The sequence below is a fragment of the Lathamus discolor genome, chromosome 1 (genome assembly GCF_037157495.1).
Source record: "Lathamus discolor isolate bLatDis1 chromosome 1, bLatDis1.hap1, whole genome shotgun sequence".
Taxonomy (NCBI): domain Eukaryota; kingdom Metazoa; phylum Chordata; class Aves; order Psittaciformes; family Psittacidae; genus Lathamus; species Lathamus discolor.
In genome coordinates, this window is record NC_088884.1 from 134017399 (window position 1) to 134039387 (window position 21989).

Here is a 21989-nt window from a genome sequence, read left to right on the forward strand (position 1 = left end):
GGGGGCGGCGGAAGGCGTGGGCGCGGCCGGCGATTGGTGCCGCCGCTGTCGGCGGTCAGAGGTGAGGGGGGAAAGGCCTGCGCAGCGGCGCGCGGCGATGATGTAATGGCTTTTGTGCGGGGGGGCGGCGCTTCCTGCGTCTCGCGCGGCGGCTGGTGGCGGTGGGGCGTTCGCGGGCCGCCGCGGGGCCTCCGCCAGACCCGCCGCGGCCCGGCCCGGCCCGGCCCAGAGCGTGAGTGAGCCGCGACGGAGGCACGGGGGGCGGCGGCGGGCTGCGGGAGCGGGGGGAGCTGCGGCGGCCCAGGGCCCTGCCCTGCTCGGGCCCGCGGTGCCCCGCTGCCTTGCTGGTGGTCCCGACGGCCTGCCGCGGGTGGGTCGTGGTGTGGCGGGCCGCCGGAGGTGGGCTCGGGAGCGGAGCCTCTGCCGGCTCCAGCCCGGGGCGGGGCAGGGTAAGCTGGGGTGGCCCCTTCCCGCCGCGGCCCGTTCCCTGTGGCGGAGTGCTGCCCGGCGCAGCTCCGCGGCTCCTTGAGGCGTTCTTCGAGCCTGGTACGCGCAAGGAAGCGGCCGGAAACCTGTGAGCGCGCGGCTGTCGGGCAGTGCCTCAGCCCGCTGCGCCCGTACGAGCTGAAAGAGACTCTCTTGCCCAGGGAGGCGGCCAGCCCGGGCGGCTTCCCGCCGCCTGCAGTGCCCCCCCAGTTCGGCGTAACGCAAAGAATCGCTTTGCCGCTTCGTTTCATGTTGTACGCAGCCGTGGCGTCCACAGGAATGCGCTTTTCTAACCCATGGGGGAGTAGCGCTTGTGGGCTCAGGTATCTCTTTCATCACTTGAACTGGTGCTCCTTGCTGTGTGCAGGGCTTTGTGCAAGAAGTGAAGTTACTAACAAAACCATAGGGTTTCAGTTTTATACAGTATTTTGAACTCATATAGCTGAAATTTGCATGGTTCTGATGGCTATGTTGTGATTCTTGTATGAAATTCTGAAGAATAAAGCTTGATCCTGGAATTAGGATGGGCTTTTGTCCCAGGTAAATGAAGAATAAAAACTTACACTCTAATACTTTGCTTTTTTGTCTCTTAGGTTAAAAAAATAAACAGTTGACGTTCTCTTTATGAAACTGGTTCTCAGTCAAGTGTAACTTTTGATGTATGGTCTCTAAAGCCCCCCACTATGCCAGCAGCTACCGTAGACCATAGCCAAAGAATCTGTGAAGTTTGGGCTTGTAACTTAGACGAAGAGATGAAGAAAATTCGTCAGGTTATACGGAAGTATAACTATGTAGCTATGGTAAGTGGGCATTTGATGTTTTTCTAGCAAATTACCATGATAAATATGATGCCTTCATTTGATGTTATTAAATTAAAGCTATGGACTTCTCCATTCATTTTTATTGAAAGAATAGTGGAATCTTACGGTTGAATTAATGCTGTACAAATGTTAGGATCCTGATTATTACCTTTTTAAAAGCTAAATGTACAGTAGTCTTTAGCTATGAAAGATAAGATGCTTGAAATGTTTTATTAAGAATGAGCAACGTGTATTTTTATGGGTGCCTTTTGTTGAAGTTTTAATTCTGTTCTTGCAGGATACAGAATTTCCAGGAGTAGTTGCAAGGCCTATTGGAGAATTCAGAAGCAATGCTGACTATCAGTACCAGTTATTACGCTGCAATGTAGACTTGCTCAAAATAATTCAACTAGGACTGACTTTTATGAATGAGCAAGGAGAATACCCTCCAGGAACATCGACTTGGCAATTTAATTTTAAATTTAATTTAACGTAAGTCTTAAACGTCTGTGCTGGTGAACGTGTGTTTCTGACTTAAAATGTGTTCTAGGTTGTGGAACCTGTAGCAGTTCTTTTTATCTGAATAATTGGAATGCTCTAGATACTTTATGTATCTATACATATATCTATATAGGAAAAATCTTGTCAGCCACATACATACTTTCTTTCCTCACTTCTGTGCAGCCTGTCTTACTGTTAGTAATTTGGTCAAAAAGTTTCAAAAAGAGGCATTTATAGTTGGTGCAGCAGTTGGCTTGGTGTTTTCATATTTGGCATTTCAAAGTGCCTCTACCTTAGTTTGACTAGTCATTACGGAAGTCACATTATTTCTTTGTGTATTTTTAAATGGAAAATACCAATGTGAAGAACAATATGTTACTGAAGTGACTAGGAAAAGGAGCATGACAAATGTTATCAGCAAGTTCTAAAGCAAGTGTGATATGTGCTCTTTGAAATAACACTATTCTTAAGAGGCTCACAATAAGTTCTAGATAATACGCTAGTAAATTAACGTTCAGTTTTTTAATACTGCAGCAGTTTGTCTTGTGTTTTTTCAAAGCTACGTAATCTGAGCTACTGTATTTTTAATTTTCTTATATAGTATAGTATTGTTTAGGTTGGAAAGGACCTTTAAGATCATTGAGTCCAACCGTTAACCTAGCACTGCCAAGTCCACCACTAAACCATGTCCCTAAGTGCCACATCTACAATCCTGGGTCTTGTAAATACGTTCAGGGGTGGTGACTCCACCAGTTTTCCTGGGCAGCCTGTTCTAATGCTTGACAATCCTTTTGGTGAAGAATGGGTTGTTGATTCTACAGCATAACTCCTGTGAAGATTTTTGTTCTGGATTATTTCTGTAAAATGTTGGTTGATTTTTTTTATTTTTTTTTTTACTGATCTGTTGGAGTAATATTGTGAACTTTATTTTGCAATGTGATTTTCATCAATGTTAAATCTTCTAAGTATAAACCTAATTTTTCCAGTGGGGACTCCACAGATGCTTCTGTGGAGTTCTGATTATATCTTTAGCAGGTAGTTGAGACAAGGTTACACAATACCTGATTTTTTTTTTTTCCTGAAGTAAACATAATTGGTCTGATAAGTTTTCATATGCCTGAATTGAGTATCAGTGCAAACACTTCTTAGATTTAAGCATATTGAAAGCTTTTGGCAGTTTACAAGCTGATCACAGGGCAAGCTGATGTACATGACTTAAAACTGCAGCCTAAAGGAGCTTTAGAGAAGAGACCTTTTTTTCTTCTGCAGATAAAAAGAAGTGTTTTCAAAGTAATCAGGCTTCTTAAAAAAAGTCTGCTGCTGTCTCTTGATCTTTCTGCATTTCTAAACTATCAGTGCTGTGTCTTGTCAGTGGTCAGTTTGGCTAAGGAATTACATGATTTTTCTAAAAGGTTTTGTCTGAAGCATCTCTTAAAAGAACTGGGAGTACAGATTTGTTATTTTGGTATCTCTAAACTTACCTGGCCATATAAATGCTCGACAGAAGGTTTCTATTTTCTTAATAGAAGAATATACTAATCTGGCTAAATATGGGAGGAGGAGAAATGAATTAGTAACTTCCAAACTGTGATCTGGGAAGAAGAGCCTGTGTTATGTTTTATTTTCTTCAAAGGTCCACTTAATGTCAAGCAACTGAAAATAAAAGTAGTTTTCCATCCGCTTGTGCCAGATACTGCGTAGACAGGACTGCTTAGTAAGGCAAGATAGACAGTTACCTAACGAATTAGTTAGTAGTTCACTGGGAGGATTTGGTACAAAATGTGAGCTAGGTAAGTGCTGCATAAACCATGAGGTTTTTTTCTTGTGCATGGTTGAAGAAACCTCTTTTATGTTTTTCTGAACTTCTTTTTGGGAAGTGGCCCTGTGCCAAGTGTTCTGCTCCTGAAGCAAAACAGCTGTTGGCTGTTCCTGGAAGGTAGTTTTGTTTTGTGGTGTTCCAGCCAGGTCTTGTTATAGTGTGCTTTTAAAGAACATAAATATTTCTCTAAACTAACTCATCTAAATCTGATGAGTGCAGAGCAACAAACTAGAACTGAAACTTCTTTTAAAATAGGCATGTTTGTTTTGGATGGGTTCTTTAATGTGTTATGGAGATGGACAGGTGTTGGAAAACTGATGCCTTAAAGCTGGAGAACTAATGAGCAGCTGTGTAGGAGGGAGGGGAAAAAAGATACAACACATCTCGAGAATGTATCTCTATGTTCTGATGAATGATGACCTGCTGTTAGGAATAAGGGGGATGAGTCTATGACTGAATCTAGTAGTCAAGTTTGATATATTGGTTGTCATATCTGTTTTATTTTTTGTGGTTTGTTTTGGTTGTGTTTGTTTTTTATTAAAAATGAAAACTGTACACTGAAGAGAGTTTGTAGAATAGTATATTGCAGACAGCAATATGAATATCATCTTCTAGGTAGATTAAACTTTAGGACAAAAAAAAACCCCAAACATCGATCTCATCACAAAATCCCTAAGACTTTAAAAAAATGTTAATAGTGAAGGAAATAAATAGATGGATATTAGGGGATCAAACAAGGCATAGAGGAATCTTTTTTCTAGCCTGTGAAATTTTAGGTCCAAAATATGGCTATTAGAAGATGGTCTTTAGAAAGAAAATGTTAGGCTACCTGAATTTTAAGGGTTGACTAAGTGGAGCAAAGGTTTAATTTCTAGTGGTGGTGAGAAGGAAGTTCTGTGCGTGTGTCTAAAACTTTACGTACACTTAAATCACAAGACTGTGTGAAAAATATTATTCACAGAACTACTGCAGCACCAGGATCTGGATTATACTACTCCTAGTTCTATAGTGTAGGGCATTAGTGCTTCAGCTGTTACGTTCAATTTGTCACAGTTCCAGCAATAGATATTGTTCAGTAAAATATCTGTATTCATACATTAACTTTCCTTAGATTTGCTAAAAGGGGAGTTTTAGGTAACTGGGAGAGGTGCCGGAACTAGTTTTTTATGAAGGAAGAGAGAATGGAGATGCTGGGAATAGTGAAATGCTGATGAAGGTTCATAAAAGCCATGAAAATGGTTTGTTTTGAAATTAACATGGAAAAAAAGTCAAGTTGTTCACACTCTATGCAGCGAAGTCTGTGGAGTGAACAGCAAAAAATAAACGTTACCAGGTTTATAATCACTGAGGCTTGTAGATTCTGAAATTTACTTTTCCTCTTTCTTATTTTTTTTAGAGAAGATATGTATGCCCAGGACTCTATTGAGCTGTTGACAACATCTGGTATCCAGTTTAAAAAGCATGAAGAAGAAGGAATTGAGACACAATACTTTGCAGAACTGCTGATGACATCAGGAGTTGTACTATGTGAAGGAGTCAAGTGGCTTTCCTTTCATAGGTAAATACTGCATGTTAAGGGTTGGAATTTTTGATACTGATTATTGAATTCTAGAGCTTGGATTTTGCATCTCATGTGCTAAGTGGTTTACATGTGATAGCATATATAGCAAGTACCTTGGTTGGGAAGACTTAGAAAGTATTTCTGCTGTAGTATGTATAGCACCATTCTGTATTAGAGTTTAGTGGTGTTTTACTATTGGTGTTTACACTGTAACTAGAAAACTGTAAACCAGAAAAACATGAAACTCCTAAGCCAGCAGGTGGCATTGTATCTTTTAATATCACACATGCAATTAATGATTGTAACAATGATAAAAGCAAGCTATTCCTAAGCAATTCTTGAGCAAATGCAGTTTGTCTTATGGCAGAGACTGCAGAACTGTCAGTGAGGAGTTCTATAAAGCACTTTTAAATGTGTTCTAAGTCTCCTAGTAATCTGGGCTGCTGAAATTGCTCATCTTAAAGGAGAGTCCTGATAAACCTTGATTCTGTATTCTAAGCCTTGAATATGTTTTACTGTTTATAGCATCACAGGAGCACATTTTCTAAGTAGGAATAGGGTTGTGAATGCTAAATCTCTGTGAATCTGTCAGGACAGAAAAGATCTTCAGGCGTTAATAAGATTGAACACCTTAAAACTTAGACAGGAGTCATTGTGTAGTCAGCTACCTGCCAGAGGTAATTTGCACTTTTTGCAAGCAACAGTGGCTTTAATGGCTTATTGTTATATAATGCCCTCAAGTTGCCATCTTAAATGCTGCCTGCTAAATAAGTCAACAAAGGTAGAGCAAACATTTTAGCTTAGACTAGTAGTTTCCTTACAACCTTTTTCTTTTTATCACGTATGCTACATTGGTGAGCTGTAATACGTAGATGACAAAATTAGAAAAAAAAGGAAATTCTTCATTCTTAAGTATTAAAACTTGGAGGGGAGTTTCAAAGAGAGAGTCACATGGAATTAGAGAAGTATTTCTATTTTTAACCAACTGAAAAATAAAGATTCCTTCAGCAAACAATGCAAAACAGTAATAGAAAGATGCATATAACAGCCTGTTGTGGAATTCATCATTTTGGCTTGCTTTGTAGAATGTAAGTATTAGACTGACTTTCCTTCCAAAAGGGGGGGGAGCGGGAAAACAGCTAACAAAAATAAAAAGGGGGGGATCCTCTTTGATTACGCTTGCCACCTAATCTGCCTCCATCTTCCACTTGCAGCTGTCTCTACTCACAATATGACTCCAGAATAATCTTACTCTTGCTATTGTGCTACTGCAGTAGCACCATGGGAGAAAAATACTGAATGCCATGAACTGTGTCAAACTAGCTACAAAGGCTGAATTAAGTTTCTTTAAGCTTCTTAAACCCATTATTATGGGCTCTTCTGTGCATATTTTTTATTTACACTTGACTATAGTAAAATAACCCGAATAGCTCAGAAGGGCTGGGGAGGCATATTATGCATGTATCTGGTACATCAGCAGACACTGCTGCTTAGGAGCAGTTACAGCTACAAAAGTGTTTTTCCAGTATCACTTAGTAAGTTTAAGGGTCCAGTGTAAGCTATCCTAGCAAAAGAATACCTGAACCATTTCCACAGTAGGGATTCCTTTTAAAACATAATTACATTGATTGTTTGTGATTCCTGACTCATATGCTGATTGAAGTGTAGTGCAAACTTTGAGCCATAATGTCATTTTTTACTAGTGCAGCTTATGAAGGGGTTTGGAATGGCTTTGTCCAAGTCCAGTTTCATCTGTGCTTGAATGAGTTTCTGGACTCCACTGTTGTGGACTTCACTGAAAATGTCTTTAGAAATCCTCTTAAACAGCTGTTCCAGTAAATGTTTATCCAACGCTGATTATCAACAACTCTGCCTGATGTCAGAAACCGTTTAAAGGCTCTTGTGCTTAATAGAGTATGTTATTATCTTGAGAACAGAACTTGGGAGCTAACATTGCACAAAGCTGCAGATGAGCATGGGTCGCATAAAATGTGCCACAAAGAACAGTAAACAACTGTTTCTAAATTTATATTGTGTTGATTGTGATCATATACTGTTGGTGGAAGCTTAAACAGCAGGACAGCTCAGTTGAAAATTTGTTTCATGTAGGCTTTCCACGCAGTAGTACTTTTACTACTGCAGAAAGGTGTATTTGATGTTGCTGACTGTACTATTGGTTCTCTTTCCTCAAAATGCTTCAGTTACTACTAATCCTCCAAATGTATGAGTCTTCTAGGAAGTGGGCAGATGGAAGTTACTCCTTTTTCAGAGTGAGCTTGTGTGTTGGTTTTGTATCATTTCCCAGTCTTTGATTTACTTGAACTGTTATGTAGTTTATTTCTAAGTTGTTAGCTTCTAAAATAGCTTGCTTTGTGTGCTTTTTACCTCTGCATTTGATGTAGCTTCCTTACTTATTGGTGAATCTGTATGGATCTGCAGCTCTGCCAGACATGAAGAACCCACTGCACTGTCACCAATTCTTGTATATATCACAACATCATAAGTGACTCAAATCTTGTGTGTGTTGAAATGTATTTGAGTTGAGAGAGGAGGGGGAAGCCCTGAATTTCAGGTTCTTATCACTGTCGAGAGCAGTGAGTGCTTGGCAGTTTAACAAATTATAAAACAGAACAGCTCAAATACTGGTTTTGTGGATGTTCAAGTGACTGATGTGCTGAGGTTTTGAGTGTCCACCTGTGTGCAACCTCAGTCTACCTTTGGGGGCTTTGTACAAACATGCCTCTTAAACCAGATGTTATCTGGAAGTGGGAAAGTTCCAAGCTATTGTATTTCAATAATCATTTGTGTGAGACTGATTTTAGTAAAATTGAATGTGTTGGCTCATTTCTGTTAGCCAGTTAGAAAGTGAGCTAAAGCTTTCTCAGGTCTGTCAGGTTTTGACTTATTTCAGAGACTGCTGGTGCTTGAGTAGAATTAATTGTTAATTGGCTATCCGAATTTCTGGAAGTATAGGAAAGAAATACAGGCACCTTTGATCTTTTGCATGGTCTCGTTGCCTGCAGCTGTCCATGTTCAGTGCAAAAAGAGAAAAGCTTTCTGGCTCCAGGGATTGTGGTTAGCTGCACTAAGTAACAGTAGGTGATTATATTAGAAATAGTGAAAGCTTTATAAGGAAAGGAAGCCTGTGTGCTTCAGGGTAGAAACCAACCACTAATTGTCTATTAGAGGATTAGAAGGGAAGTTCTTTAATGAGCATGTAATTACCAAATTGCTCATTGTGGACTTTCTTTACCCTTGTCAGCATTCAGCAGCAGTGGCCACTCAAATTTTTGAACTTGGTGTATCTTAGTCTTGAATGGAGGTGACAATCCTTATGTCTGTGTAGGCTTGATGACTGGAGCATATTGCCCCCCCCCCCCCCCAAAAATATACTAAAAAGATTATGTAAATGCCTTAATACTGCATTATGATTAGTAAAGCATGGTTTGTGGTGATTGTTAATGAGCACACTGGGACTAAGTCTAAAGAGATGGAACTTAAGAAATATGGGACATCATTTGTTTGAGCTGACTTAAGCTAACCCAGGCTTAGGATCCAAGAGCAAATATCTGACTGAATGTTGTCATGCAGTGGAAGAGCAATCATGTCTGGTAAAACCACTGTTTGAATACCCTGTTGCTTTTTATGCATGAGGATCCTGGAATGAAAGAGTCTGCTACAGTCTCCAAGGGGGGTGTGGGGGGTGTGTGGAATTATGCATTAAAATTGTGGATTTATGACAGCCTCCTCCCTCTTAATACAAATAGTAAATGAATCTTGATGTTTCTTTTCTTACAGTACTTCCTTCTTAATAGAAGTTGGAAGTGTTTGAGAGCATATGTTTGCTTGTAATTCAGTGATGTGCATAATTCTTTTGGGAAGGGGAGGAAAATCAAAAAATTTACGAGGAGCACAAATACTGTTTTCTTCACTAGAAAAGGTTTAATACAGCTGCTACATTTGAGCCACAAGGATGGCAAATGTCAGGAACTCAGTGAGTTAATAAACTCTCTAATCTCCAGTGGAGTAAGTCTCCTTAATCCTGAGCAGCCTTTTCTGCATTTTTCTGAACAGCCTTTTTTGCTAGCATGGCTTTTTTCTTTTTATTTTTTTTCTCTAGAGGGCCTTATGCTGATACAGGCTTCCCCCCCTTCCCTCCCTGAGATCTAATAAAACTAGGCTTCCAAGCTACTGTTTTGCCAAGTATATTTCAAATTCTTACTTTATAAAACTCGGCTGAAATCCTTCTTTGTCTTTGGCTTCTTTGCGCCTGGCCAGTGGCTGCTACTGTAGAGGCTGGAGTGCTGCCAGCACAGCTTCAAGGCACCAGATGCAGTACAGGATTCGTTCAACATGAAATTCCTGTTTAGAGTACTGGAAAACCCCCCATGGGAGGGCTGCAATAGTCCATTAATTTTGTGTATCTTGTAATAACGGACTCTTGGCAAACAATCCATTCATTCCCAGTATGTTTAAGATTTTCTACTCTCTGTCTAGAAAATCATAAGATAAAGATGATGTAGAGAACCCCGTTGTATAAGAAAGGTACACAAAGCAATCCTCTTCACATTGAGCATGCAAGTGAAAGCCTTGAGTTTACATCAGAAGTCAACAGTCCTTATGGGTGCTAAATATCCACGGGCTCAGTAGTACAGTGCCTATTTGTAACTGATTTGTCTTCTGTACTCCCTCAGTTAATTCTGTTCATCTCTCAGATAAAGCTCCTCATGTAACCGAGAATGAACATGAAGTCTTAAACCAGGAATTTGAAGTCTGTGGTAGCCACCAGTTCTCTTGAATTGTCTCTCAGCTATACACTAAGGCTCCTTAAGCAGTAAAACTGATGCAGCCTTCAGCAGAAGCAGCCCTGCTGTGTGTTTTCATCATCTTTGCTAGTACAGATGTTTTTAAAATTGCATGTCAGTAAAATCTAGGAACTGGATTGGTTCAATGCAAACCTAGTAACAAAGAAAAGAACATACCTGCCCCTGTCTAGTGTATGTATGTGTGCGTACACAAGCAATTCTGCCAGGGATCAGAACAGATCAGATTCATGAACAGATCATGGCTTGTAACTTCTGTCTTCCTAGGGAAAAGGATAACTTGTCATCACTGTTTGTTGTGGCATTTAGTCCTGCTTAGTACTTGACATCTGTATTTCCTGTGCTTTAAACCCAGGGGTTCCTGTTCTTTGTGAAAGTATGTGGTTTCCTTATTACTGCCTCACCTTGTTCCTATGTCCTCATTCTTCAGTCAGGCTCTTGGGAAGGAAGTCTTCCCAAATTCTTTGTTCCACATACATACTATAATACCTCAGTTTCTTCTACCAAGTCTGTACTGCTCGGTTGTCTTTTTGCTTCCTGCTGACTTACATGTACACAGATAAATTTTTCCAACTTCATCTGTCCTTGCCTCCAAAAAGAGTAATAGTCCACAATCTGTTATTTTTTTTTTCAGTTGTTTAATGTGTGCTGATTTAATTGGGGAAATTGAAAGAAAGTCCACTCTTTGTTGGTGAGGGTGAAATTTGCCTTCAGACATAAACATGTGTTGGCTCTAGAAACTCCTTAATCTTTTGTATTTCAAGAACTGTAAAAGTCTGTCTTGTTCAGTTTGTAGTGAGAAACTCAATTCTTACACCAGAATGTAAGTTTTTGCCAGACGAAGCCACAGCAGCATTACCTTGTTTCAGGATTTAAGAGAAACTCCTATAGGCAGACCTTTTTCTGTCTTCACTTGGCCTCATTCAGACTAAATTAAAATATTTTCCCTGGGGTCTGTAATAGGGCCATTAGCACTGAGGCTTTCATAAAAGTCAGTCTTAATTGCATTGAAATTAAGCTAAATGTCCTGCTAATGTGTAATAAAGTCTTGATGTTGGAAGTGAGAAAGATGCTTCTAAATTACTGGCTTATATTGGTTTTGTTTTTAATTTGCAGTGGGTATGACTTTGGCTATCTAATCAAAATCCTGACAAACTCTAATCTACCTGAAGAGGAGTTGGACTTCTTTGAGATACTGCGGTTGTTTTTCCCGGTCATCTATGATGTAAAGTATCTCATGAAGAGCTGCAAAAATCTGAAGGTAACCTGCTAATGGCTCAGAACAAGTTTTGGGTTTGGTGACAGAATTCCTTATGCCTAAAAAAACCCCAAAATCTTATTTTCTACATTGTTACTTACTGGTTTTGCTTTGATAATACCTATTAAGCACTGTTGTCTCAAGCTTTTTTATATTTAATATTAAAGGCTATTGATAGAAGCAGTCAGGAGCACACATCAATTGCTATAACTGCTTACCTGTTAAAAATTGCATGTTGATGCTGCCTTTACAGTGCCCAGGCTTTGTTGACAGATGATAAACCAATGTTTGAAATTAATCCTTCACTTTCTGAGCCATAAGAATTGATGGGTTTTATATACTCTTATTTCTTCATTGTGCAGTCCACTAAAGGACTGCAGTCATCTTGGCAAGGTAATTGCGACGATGATGCTGTGGAATTATCTTGGGAAGAGGAATGGAGTGAAGAATAATTCAGATGGCTTCATAAGGAAAGATAAACAACAGCATATGTTCAGGGACAATATGTGGCTTCTGGCCAAAAAAAGCAGTACTAGAAACTTATGTCAAGCCAGTGAGGCTCGTAATTGGCTTACTCTGTCAGACATAAAATGTGGATACTTAATTGGACTGGAGAATGAATACTGGACCTAAGTATGTGAAGGGGAAGACAGCAAATGAAAGATGCTACAGGGGCTGTGAACAGCTTTACTTGCCAAAGAACTGTAAGAATCTAGACTGCTGCTGGAAGGAGGTACATCACAATTAATGACTTGCTGCTTTTATGGGAAGTAACTTGATTCTCTAGGCTTCCTTAATGAGAACCTGCAGGGAAAAGAACACTGACTGTAGTACAACCAAATCCTAAGGGATGGCTTGCCACTTTGTTGTGCTGGACCAGTGATCTATATGCTGTTTGTAGTCCTCTGTTTCTTTCTGAGATAAACTAATAGAGCGTGTAAATTTTTAGTAGCCTACTTGTGTGGGAAGTAAATAGTGTGAGTCCTTTGTTAACTGAATTACTGTTGGAAAAGAAGACCTCCCTTCCAGTCAAAAAAGAGAAATATACCTACCTGTGTTCATTTGGATCTGCTATTGGTAGAATCAGCTGAGTATTAATGAACATCATAAACACAGCTTTTCTCCACAGAGGCCAGAAGAAAAAGTTCAGGAATCTTAAAGGAAGGGTTAGGGGAGGCAAACACTAAAAAAAACCGTCCTCACTCTATCACTCCTGGTGAAGCAGCGTAAAGCATCTGGTGTCTTAGTGGTGGCAACACACTTTCCAAAACCAGAATGTGTAACCCAACTTTAGCGATGTAGGAGAGATGACAATGTCACTATTCCAGAGGTCACATTCCCAGTGAGTTTGGGGAAAAGAGGGATTATATTTCCTGTCATTTCATTAAGATGTAATTGTGAGACAAGATAAACCCTCCCAGGTTTTATTTCAGCAAACCTTAAGAACAAGGGTGATATTATTTTTTCAGAGCTGAATATGTAGGTCAATTTCCTGCAGTAAATCTTGATCCTGTCATCTAATGTGCAGACTGGTAATGACAGCAGAGAAGGTATGTGGGCTACCCTGCCCCTCCAGATTTACCAGTGATGAAATCATAGTGGACTTGTACTGTACCGAGAGCAGCTACCTGAAACAAATTGCTAAACATCTAGTTTTGTAACTAAAAATGCATGCACTGTCTCCTGATGTGTCACTTTCAGTCTATTAAATTGCACTGAACTGAACTGCTGTGCACTTGTCCTTTATTGACTAGTCTTAAGATTTTTTTCATATGGAAGTCACTGACCTACTGTAGGCCCCTCATACACTGCCCCCACACACCCATAGTCAAAAAGAAACATGGGTCAGGATCAGGAAGCTGTTTGATGCTCTTTTTGTGGAATTAAGTAGTCTGTTTTTAAGTTACTGAATTTATAGTATGTTACTCCAACTTAAATGGACATGAATGTACTGATATGCAGGTTGGGAGTTAACTTGGGGTATTGATGTAGTATAGGTTAAACTCCTGCTTGTTCTCTAAAAATCATTCATGTAAACAGTTCCAAATCTTTTCGATAGTAATGGTAACTCTAAGGTAGATTTATAGACCTTGTTAGAAACTTGCTTTTAAATACGGGGGTTCATACAGAGCAATAAATTCTGGTACCAGTGCCATGAAACCAGTGTTAGATCTGAATTTGCTGTTGACTCTGGTTGTATGATTATGTAAATCGGTCTGTGGCTTTATTCTTGAAAGACTGATGGTGTGAAAATTTGGGAAGCATTTGTCCTTTTCTCCCAAGAGTAAAATGTTCTTATCTGCAGTGCAAAGTCTTGCCTGAAAGACAATCCCAGTAGTCTTTCAGAGACAGCCAAATTCTATTCTGCAGGTATTGCAGTTGTAGACCAAGAAGTTCCACACAAGTCGTGTGTGATACATTAACAAATGGATCCATTCACAAATGGATTAAAAGCACTACTTTCAAAGCATTCTTCTGTAGGCTGCAGTTACTGTAAAGTTTGAATTACTAAGGCTGCATTCCAAAGCTTGCAGCTGCCGTGTAACTATTACTTGATTTTTATTCTTGAGTGTTTTTTTCCTCAAAGTTACTTGAAGCTAGAGTAGATAGTGTTACAGCTAGCAAAACCTGGTGATGAGGCACTGCTTATTCACAGGTTGAGGAAGCAGAGAGGGTTTAGGAGCTGAAAATGACGCCTTGAAAGGGTGATGGGCCTACCTGCTGTTGCTAACTCTTCACAGCTTGTTTTTGGAGTTTGAAAGCAGCGAACATACTTATATCTGAGATGCACTTTTTGTTTTCTGCTGACCACTAGGCCTCAGCATGTTTTTGAGTGTAAGTTAGATTGCTGAGCATGTTTGCAGTGTTCAGATACTGTATCCAAGCACGTAAAGAAACTAGCTGGCTTCAGAGCTTAACTGTATAATGTATAGACTTACTATCTTAAACTATATTCTTGCTGCTCAAGCTAGAATAAAACTAGCCATACCAGTACTATGTTTTCATGTTGGTTTGTAGGTGTTACTTCCGAATGGTTTTACTGAAGCTTCTGTATTTTTAAACAAAACAGAAACCTGGCCCAAAACCTGTTGCCATAAGATTCACAGAAATTTTCATAATGTTTGATCTCATTTTCAGATCAGGCTTTATTGCTATTGCTTTGTTAGTTTTAACTTTGATTGTTATGCTTTTGCCTCTCACTGCTTCCCTTCCTGTACTTGAAATGGGTTGAGAGCAAGGAAAGGTGAACTGTAATACTAGGCAGTCTTTCTTTAAAAGCACTGCCTCTGTGCAACATTCTTTTCCCTTCCAAACCTTATGGGAGCACTAAGCAGTTTGTCTTCACATTTTTGATCCTTCTAGACCTTAAAGAATGTGCACATGCTTTAGTCTGTTTCCAATAGCTTTATGGCTTAATCACCTTAATTTTATACATAATTTATTTTTTTTATGTGCTCACAGTGTAGTTTACAGCATTAAAAGACTGCAGTTACAGTATAGCCTGTCTGTCCTTCCAACAGATTTTTCTGTGTAAAACCAGACAGATCCTGACAGGTTTGCTTCCATACATAGTGGTTAGTAGCATTTTGGGGGTAATAATCCCCAAACACCAAATAAGAGATTTATTCAGTCACTTTGCAGTTAAGGGAATAGTTTTTCACATCAGCTTGTTGGGAAGAAAGTTTGCTTCAGAACTGGGTAAGTTTTACGTTTAAGAACAGATAGATTTGCAGCTTTGGAGTGATGTCTGCAGCTTCACCATGTGTTCAAAGGAGAAAGTTACTATTTTGAATTGTTCCCTTTTTGTACGTGAGATGTTTAAGTACTTTGATAAGTACTTTGTAATGAAACATATTTCTTATCAACACGTGACTGAAATATGGATCTCTAACAGAAAAGCTGTCTGCATGGTTGGATTTTAGTCTCTTGGAAAAGTAGTTGCAAGGCAGTGGATTTTTTTTGCATCTTCTAACGACAGCGAATAAAACAAACTTTCACAAGGGGTAGCATGCCTTGCAGAGATGGAGTGGTTGCTTTCTTCCTCTTTGGACTTTACCATCAGGTTTCTAAACGCCTGCTGTGTAACACGTTCTTGGACTCCCTATAGTGTTCTAGATACTTAAGGATACTCTCAGTTTTTGTGAAGGGAAGTGGAAAAACTCAGTTGTTAAAAGTTAAGTGGAAAGAAAAAGGTCTGTTTCAAAGGAAGCCTAGGTATTTTTAAGTCATGGAGGCTTATGGGCAACTCATTTGTAAGCACCTGAATTCTTGAGGTTGTAGAACATTTTTACCTTTTAAACTTTTGTCAACTTTCATGCAAATAAGAGTACAGGAACACCTGGTTTTGTTCTTCAGCACTGTCAGTTCTTCTAACATCTTGAAGGAGTTGTTTTGTAAAGTAATGACATCTGGTTAATCAAGAAGCTGGAACATGAAGGAGGAGTAGTTTTGTTGATACCGCTTTATTTAATCAATACTGACACAGAATTCTAATGTTGCTATTGATACTGAATGTTTGATTTTTCCAGGTGTGTATTTATCTAGTATAATACCTCCTTCAGCTACTGTGCAAATGTTGAAATACACCTGAGGTTGTGTGACTTGTGTAACAGATTTTCCCCAAATACAGCTGTTCAGTTTTCTGCTTTAATTTATTTTTCAGCAGTTAACACAATTGTTTTCTGTTCCAGGGTGGATTACAAGAAGTGGCTGAGCAGCTAGAGCTGGAAAGGATAGGACCACAGCATCAGGCAGGATCTGATTCTTTACTCACAGGAATGGCCTTTTTCAAAATGCGAGAAGTAGGTGGACATTCTGGTTTTATCTCCATGATAGTAATGTGCTGTGATAGGCAGATGAGTTGATGATTCTGTTAAGTCTGCTGTATTTTAAGGAGGTCAGGGGTCATTCTTGATAAAGATAAGACTACCTGTGTTTTTCCCAGCATAAGTGTGAACCAGCCCTACTGATTGCCTGCTTAGATGCTGTGAGTGCATATTGCTTCTTTTTTCTGTGCCTGACTTCTGAAATCTTGTGTGGGTTTTTGGTTTTGTTTTTTTCCATTACTTGTTTTGCAGGGTACCATTTTTAGGTGGCTCCAGAAGTGAGCATATGAGCTGCTGGAACCATACACCATTCAGGGAGTGTGGTTCCCATACTCACACACTTAAAGCCAACTCTCTGGAAGCTTCTGCTCAGTATAGTACTCTCCTGGCATCCACTGCTGCTTATGGCAGGCCTAGAGAGGGAAAGTGTTGACTAGTCACAGCTAAACTTGCAGGCTGTAGCTACATTAAATAATGACTCTCAGGCTGCTGTGGAAAATGTCCATGCATTTGTTCCTTACTATTAAGTAAAGCACAGATTAACTCGGGTTCTAAAAGATTATACATTGGTCAATTAATTCAAGGTTTGCAGCAAGGACAGTCAGGTCTTAGAAGCTTCACACCTTCTTGCTATTTGTCTGCATACAACAGGAAGATACTGGTTTATTTTGCATTAGCTGAACAAATAAATGTTAAATGGGCCTCTTCTGCAAAGCATTTGCCAGTACATCTGAACATGGTGTTCTGCTAGCAATTCACTGTCACCATGTCAAAATGGATGGCAGTAGTAAACCTCATTTTTTAATACCGTTTAGTATGAAGTGTCTACCTTCTGTAGTGCAGCCTTTTGTATAAAGGAGAAAATGACCCCAAGTTTCTGACAAATACTAGTGAGACAGCAGGTAAAAAAATAAATGTCGTGATTTAAGCTGGTTTGCTCATTGTAATGCTCTGTTCTGCTTCCACTGGAACTGCAGTTGTCAAGCAGGTCATAGGCTACAGATGCAATAGAGAGGATTGTATTTCTAATATGATCCAAGGCCAGTGAGGCTAACTGGCATCTGCCCAGTATTGTTCTTTCATTCTTGAACTGCAAATAAAAATCCAAAGCAAATAAAGGGAAAGAGGAGGTATGTGAAAATCATGCCTAACATACTGCCTTTCAAGTTAGTTTTCTAGTGGAAAAGGTTCAAACCCAGGACCATGCCTCTAATGAGATGCAGTTTGTGTTATGTGGCAAATAAGCTTCTTGAATTTTTTTACCAAAAGCTGTTATTGGGAGAAGTAGAAACCTTGGGGTTTAGTGCAAAGCAGCCAACAGTCATGGATTTGATTATGATGATCTTTTTCCAGTTCTTTCTCTGATTCCTTGCAAATGCAGCCTTTCTAAATAAGGGCACAGTAGTCAGAAATATTTAATGTGCATTTTTAAAGTGTTTTCAGTAGAGTTCATTGTTTAACAATGTATTTGAGTGAAAAAACTTCATTTTACAATGCTTTTGGAGGTACAAAGTTTATTTTACTGATTGCTGTGAAGGATTTGCAGCTTGCTTGCTGGGTGTTGGAGTACCAGCCAAAAAAAGTTCCTGACACATTTCTTCCCGTCAGAAACACTTAAATACTGATTCTGCAACAGCAGAGCTGCTGTTTGGGAGTTCTTCTACCTAATTTTTTTAAGGATTGTTGGGGGCTTTAAAACTTTTGAGGTCTACAATTCCTGCATTACAGATCTTCCCATTCAGACTGGGGTGCTCAAAGTAAAGCTTGAAGGGAGAAGTTTTCAGCCTGGATGGTATATGCAGTCCTCTGCATTCAGATTGAGTATTGTGTCCACCCTTCTTCTGCATGATTCTGGCTGTCTTAGGTTTCTGATGTTGATGATGACTTGGAATGTCAGCCACTGGGATGTGGTTCACAGTAGTTCACAGCAGGGTTGCTGTGAAGTTTTTAGTGTAGGTGGATGTCCTCTTATTTTTGTGGGGTAACTCATGGTTTTGCTTGAAAACCTGAGTCTGAAAGATAGAATATCACAGGTTACGTATGTTACGTAAGTTACGTACGCTGAAAGGTTCTCTTTGCAATTAAGACTTGTATAAATGCAGTCTTACAGCAAAATTTAAGTAAATTTTGTGCTTCCTTATTAAATGAAGTTCCTCTCTGTGAGGAGCTAGCTGGAAATATGTCTTTCTGCATTTCTTTCAACTCCATATAATGGGCTTTGCACTCAAACATTCTACCCACACTCAAACCTTTATAATATAAATGAGGACATAACCTCCATTTCAGGACACAGTATGATGAAAACACTCATACTGAGGAGTAGGTAGAGTATGGGCACCGATGATGGATGCCAAGCATATGCCTGTTGCGAGAAACTCCACAGAGATCAGTTGGAGAAATCTCTCTGCTGCACCTGCAGAAAAGCAGGTGATAACCGATAATACAAAATGACCAAAACATTCCATTTGGCCAATCAGGAAGGGTGCACAAGAAGACTGATTGTATTCCTTGACAGATTTACTTTAAAGAATCATGTGATATAAGCACATTTTGATAATGTGTTAAGTGTGTTTATTATGTTAATATATCAGCTTCTGCACTTTGGGATTTCATATGTTATGCTAAAAAGTAACTTTTTAACACCTTTGTATAGTTCTGTTTAAATTGAGCCATTTCTTTGGCAATAATTTGTATCTCTCTTTTAACTCTTTAGATGTTCTTTGAAGATCACATTGACGATGCCAAATATTGTGGCCACTTATACGGCCTTGGTTCGGGGTCATCTTATGTACAAAATGGCACAGGAAATGCATATGAAGAAGAAGCCAACAAACAGTCATGACATGAAATGAAAGGCCATCTTTTTGACCTCCACGTGCTTGTATATAGGTTTTATCTCTGGTTGAACCCCTTGGACAATAAGGCTTTTTTTCCCCCTTTCTCAGCACACTTTCTTTTCTGCCTTTCTACGTACTAAACTTGACTGTTCCTATCACAGAATTTTGATCTTAATATTGATACGTAAAATTTTCTGGGTTACATTTTGGCCTCATAACAAGCCCATTTGTAAAGAAGCATGTATAGGATCAGTGTGGCAGAGAGAAGGGGAATGTTAAATCATAATGAATTTTAAGTCTGGTAAAGTTACCTGTATTGATCTTCTGGTGTTTTGTCTCTTTTTCCCCTCCCTCCTCCAAATTATCTGGCACTGATTATAACTAACTTTCCCCATTCATGTCTGTTCCTTCCAGTACGCAGGCGTTTTAGCTATTCAAGATTGTGGACCATCAAATTTGCACTTTAGAGAGTGACTCTGACTCAGATCCTCTGTTTTAGTTGAAGTTTTGTTTTGTTCTGTTCTTTTGCCCTGAGCTAGAAAACAATCATCTGCCAAGTTCAGCAGCTTCACGCTGTATTGCCTTGGTATCTCAACCCACGGAACGTGACTTACTTGCTGCATAACCTCTGTCTGTTTGAGCAAAACAAACTACTGAAATCATAGTAACTGCTGTTATTTTACTAGTGTTCAGTCATCTTCAAACACATCCTGCACATGTCAACTGCTGGTTGGCCTTCTGCTTTAAAACCGCTCTGTAATGGGGGAAAGAGGCTTGAAAAAACAGCTTTACACCCTTCAGGAAAAGAACAGCTATGACTTCAGCGTTTTTGCCATGAAGCTGAGAGTTGAAGGATATTGGAATAGTAGGCGTTTCTAAATGGCACGCTTCCCTTGATTAACTTCCTAGCTTTTATTCTAGTAATGTACACCTCAAATATTTTTTATGAAGTCATATTTATTATGTACTTGATTTCATGATTTTTGAAAGTCAGTTTAATTAAAGACAAAACCCAAAGATCTGAAAAAACCCTATTTAATTGAATTAGAAGGACAGTTAAATCGTGCTTTTTTGTAGTTGTTACAAAGACAGATGTTGCAGATATTTGTTGTAAAACAACAAAATATAAATAACTTATAGCTAATAAAGTTACCTGAGGAGTGTAATGCTAGTTTATTTTTGAGTATATCTTAGCAATATATTTTAGATATATTGTTTTAAAGGACCCTAAAGGACATTCTTAACTGCATAGCATGTGTACAGAGCAGTTGTGCAGGAAGGACTTTGTGGTATCGAATAGCTAAATACTAGCCTGAAATGATGGAAAGTGCGACACTGTGTGCCTGTGTGCTCGCGCGTACGTGTGTGTGTGCTTGGCACAGAAATCAATAGTAGAAGAATCTCCAAATGTTTGCCAAATTACTCTGTTTTACCTTGTACTTAAAACACCTTTTTTCATGGAGTTACAATGATGTAACTGGGTGGTCCTTTTTAAACAACAAATAATTTGCATAACAGAGGGTATTTGTTATTAAAGCTTTTGTAAATAAAGGCCTAAGAAATGTTTTCTTACATAACAACACACTGGTGGTTTTGTTGCACACTTCTTCCTGGTGTATTTAGTCAGTTCAGTTCTGCATTCTGGTTCATTTAGGCGTGACAGTTCTCTTCCGTGTGCTTATAAAATGATCTTAACTCGCTGCTCCCTGAGTGATTCCACTTCCAGTGCAGAATTCTCTTTGCGTGTTTCCAGTCACTTCATTCCTGCTGATGTAAGTTGCAAGAGTGGTGGTTACAACTATGGAGGCATCCAAATCCCATTAGTAACTAATTTTAATACCATTATGCATTATATGATGGTGATTAGTTTTAACTTTAGTTGCCTTTGGCTTTAATAAGATAGGGACTATCTAACGAAAAAACAGGATGGATTCTTACTGTGTGTTACGTGGAACATTTGCATACACATGGAATGAAGAACCCCTGAAGTTTGATGCCTTTGCTTTAAGGTTTAGTAGCTTTGCCTGAAGCATGCCAGTGCAGCACACTGGGGTTAACTTTTGAAAGGAATGACTCTTTGAAGAACTTTGATGGCTTTTTGTTTTGAAAAAACTTCTTAGTTGTGGATGAGAGAAAGTTTTAGAGGCTTCTGGATGTGTGCCTACAGTAGAAGTTTTACTTCGGATTTGGATGCACTTTTGAAGCGAATGCTGAGCATCCCACATGCTGTGCTGTGCTTTTCTTTGCTTCTCATCATGAACCTGTAAGAGTTTGGGTTCCTTTTGGAAGAAGCTAAACCCAAAGATATGTGATAGGTGTGTGCCTTGTGTCCCAAGTGCTAATGAGCACACTGTCTGCAGGACCAGGCTCAGTGTACTGAAGCCCAAGCCTAAACTTCTCATAGGGTGTTTGACTTCCAGCAATTCTCCTGTTTAGTTTTCTTTCTGTAAGAAAAGCTTTTCTCAAAAGCCACCAGTCAGCATGAAATGAAGATTACGCTTTATTCTGTGTGAGAGCTCAATCTGATCAATGTGATCTGTCTGGCAGCTGTTTAGAGCTGGGGAGACATCTGTGCATCATTCAGTTTCCGTGGCAAAATTAGATTTAGGTTCCATTACGGAGTGATTTAAATGGTAGAGATTATGAAAAAAGTAATTTCTTCTTATGCGTAGGACTGTTACTTGTGAACTGCAGAGCCTGAAATCTGAATCTCTTTCCAAAGTGGGCAGCATTAATAGCTTTTGCAAAAATGAATGTGCAGGCACAGTTCCAGCTGTCTAGACGTGCACCTTTTTGCTCAGAGATAAGAATTCTCTTCTCTCTCTGCTCTTCTCAACCCATTTAAAATACTGTTGTTTGAATTGTCAGAAGAAATGCAATATCAAAACCCGTTATATTTACTCTTTTTATTATTTACTTGTATTTTTGGCTTCTAGCGTCAAAAGCGTGTTCCAGGAATGTTATGTTCTCTGTCACTTTTTTTAAAAGCATTTAATCCCTTTGCTCGCTGGAACTAGGTAAGAAGGATCTTCTGAGATGGAAGAGAATGGGTTTGGAAAATATTCAGAGTATTTGAGG

General features: G+C 39.3%; 2 protein-coding genes across 9 annotated transcripts in view; one reads left to right on the forward strand and one right to left on the reverse strand.

Moving 5' to 3' along the window:
* The first annotated feature begins 42 nt into the window (after window positions 1-42).
* CNOT7 (CCR4-NOT transcription complex subunit 7) lies at window positions 43-20491 on the forward strand. 3 transcript variants are annotated; one of them, XM_065696788.1, is made up of 7 exons: window positions 43-61; window positions 1080-1286; window positions 1585-1778; window positions 5003-5164; window positions 11107-11251; window positions 15940-16050; window positions 18788-20491. In XM_065696788.1, the coding sequence occupies exons 2-7, from the start codon at window positions 1170-1172 to the stop codon at window positions 18914-18916; spliced, it is 858 nt and encodes a 285-aa protein (XP_065552860.1). In that variant the 5' UTR covers window positions 43-61; window positions 1080-1169; the 3' UTR covers window positions 18917-20491. The 3 variants fall into 3 exon arrangements, with proteins under 3 accessions (XP_065552860.1, XP_065552840.1, XP_065552850.1); XM_065696768.1 differs by lacking the exon at window positions 43-61 and adding an exon at window positions 125-232; XM_065696778.1 differs by lacking the exon at window positions 43-61 and adding an exon at window positions 474-546.
* The window catches only part of ZDHHC2 (zinc finger DHHC-type palmitoyltransferase 2), a 42274-nt gene continuing 37843 nt past the window's right edge, over window positions 17559-21989 (reverse strand). For 3 of the 6 annotated variants that reach the window (XR_010616366.1, XR_010616354.1, XM_065696725.1), the window contains one exon: window positions 20320-20675. The gene's annotated coding sequence lies outside the window, so the exon portion shown is untranslated. Of the gene's footprint in view, window positions 18087-20319; window positions 20679-21989 lie in introns of those variants that run through there. The other 3 variants (XR_010616359.1, XR_010616352.1, XR_010616365.1) reach the window with 2 other exon arrangements.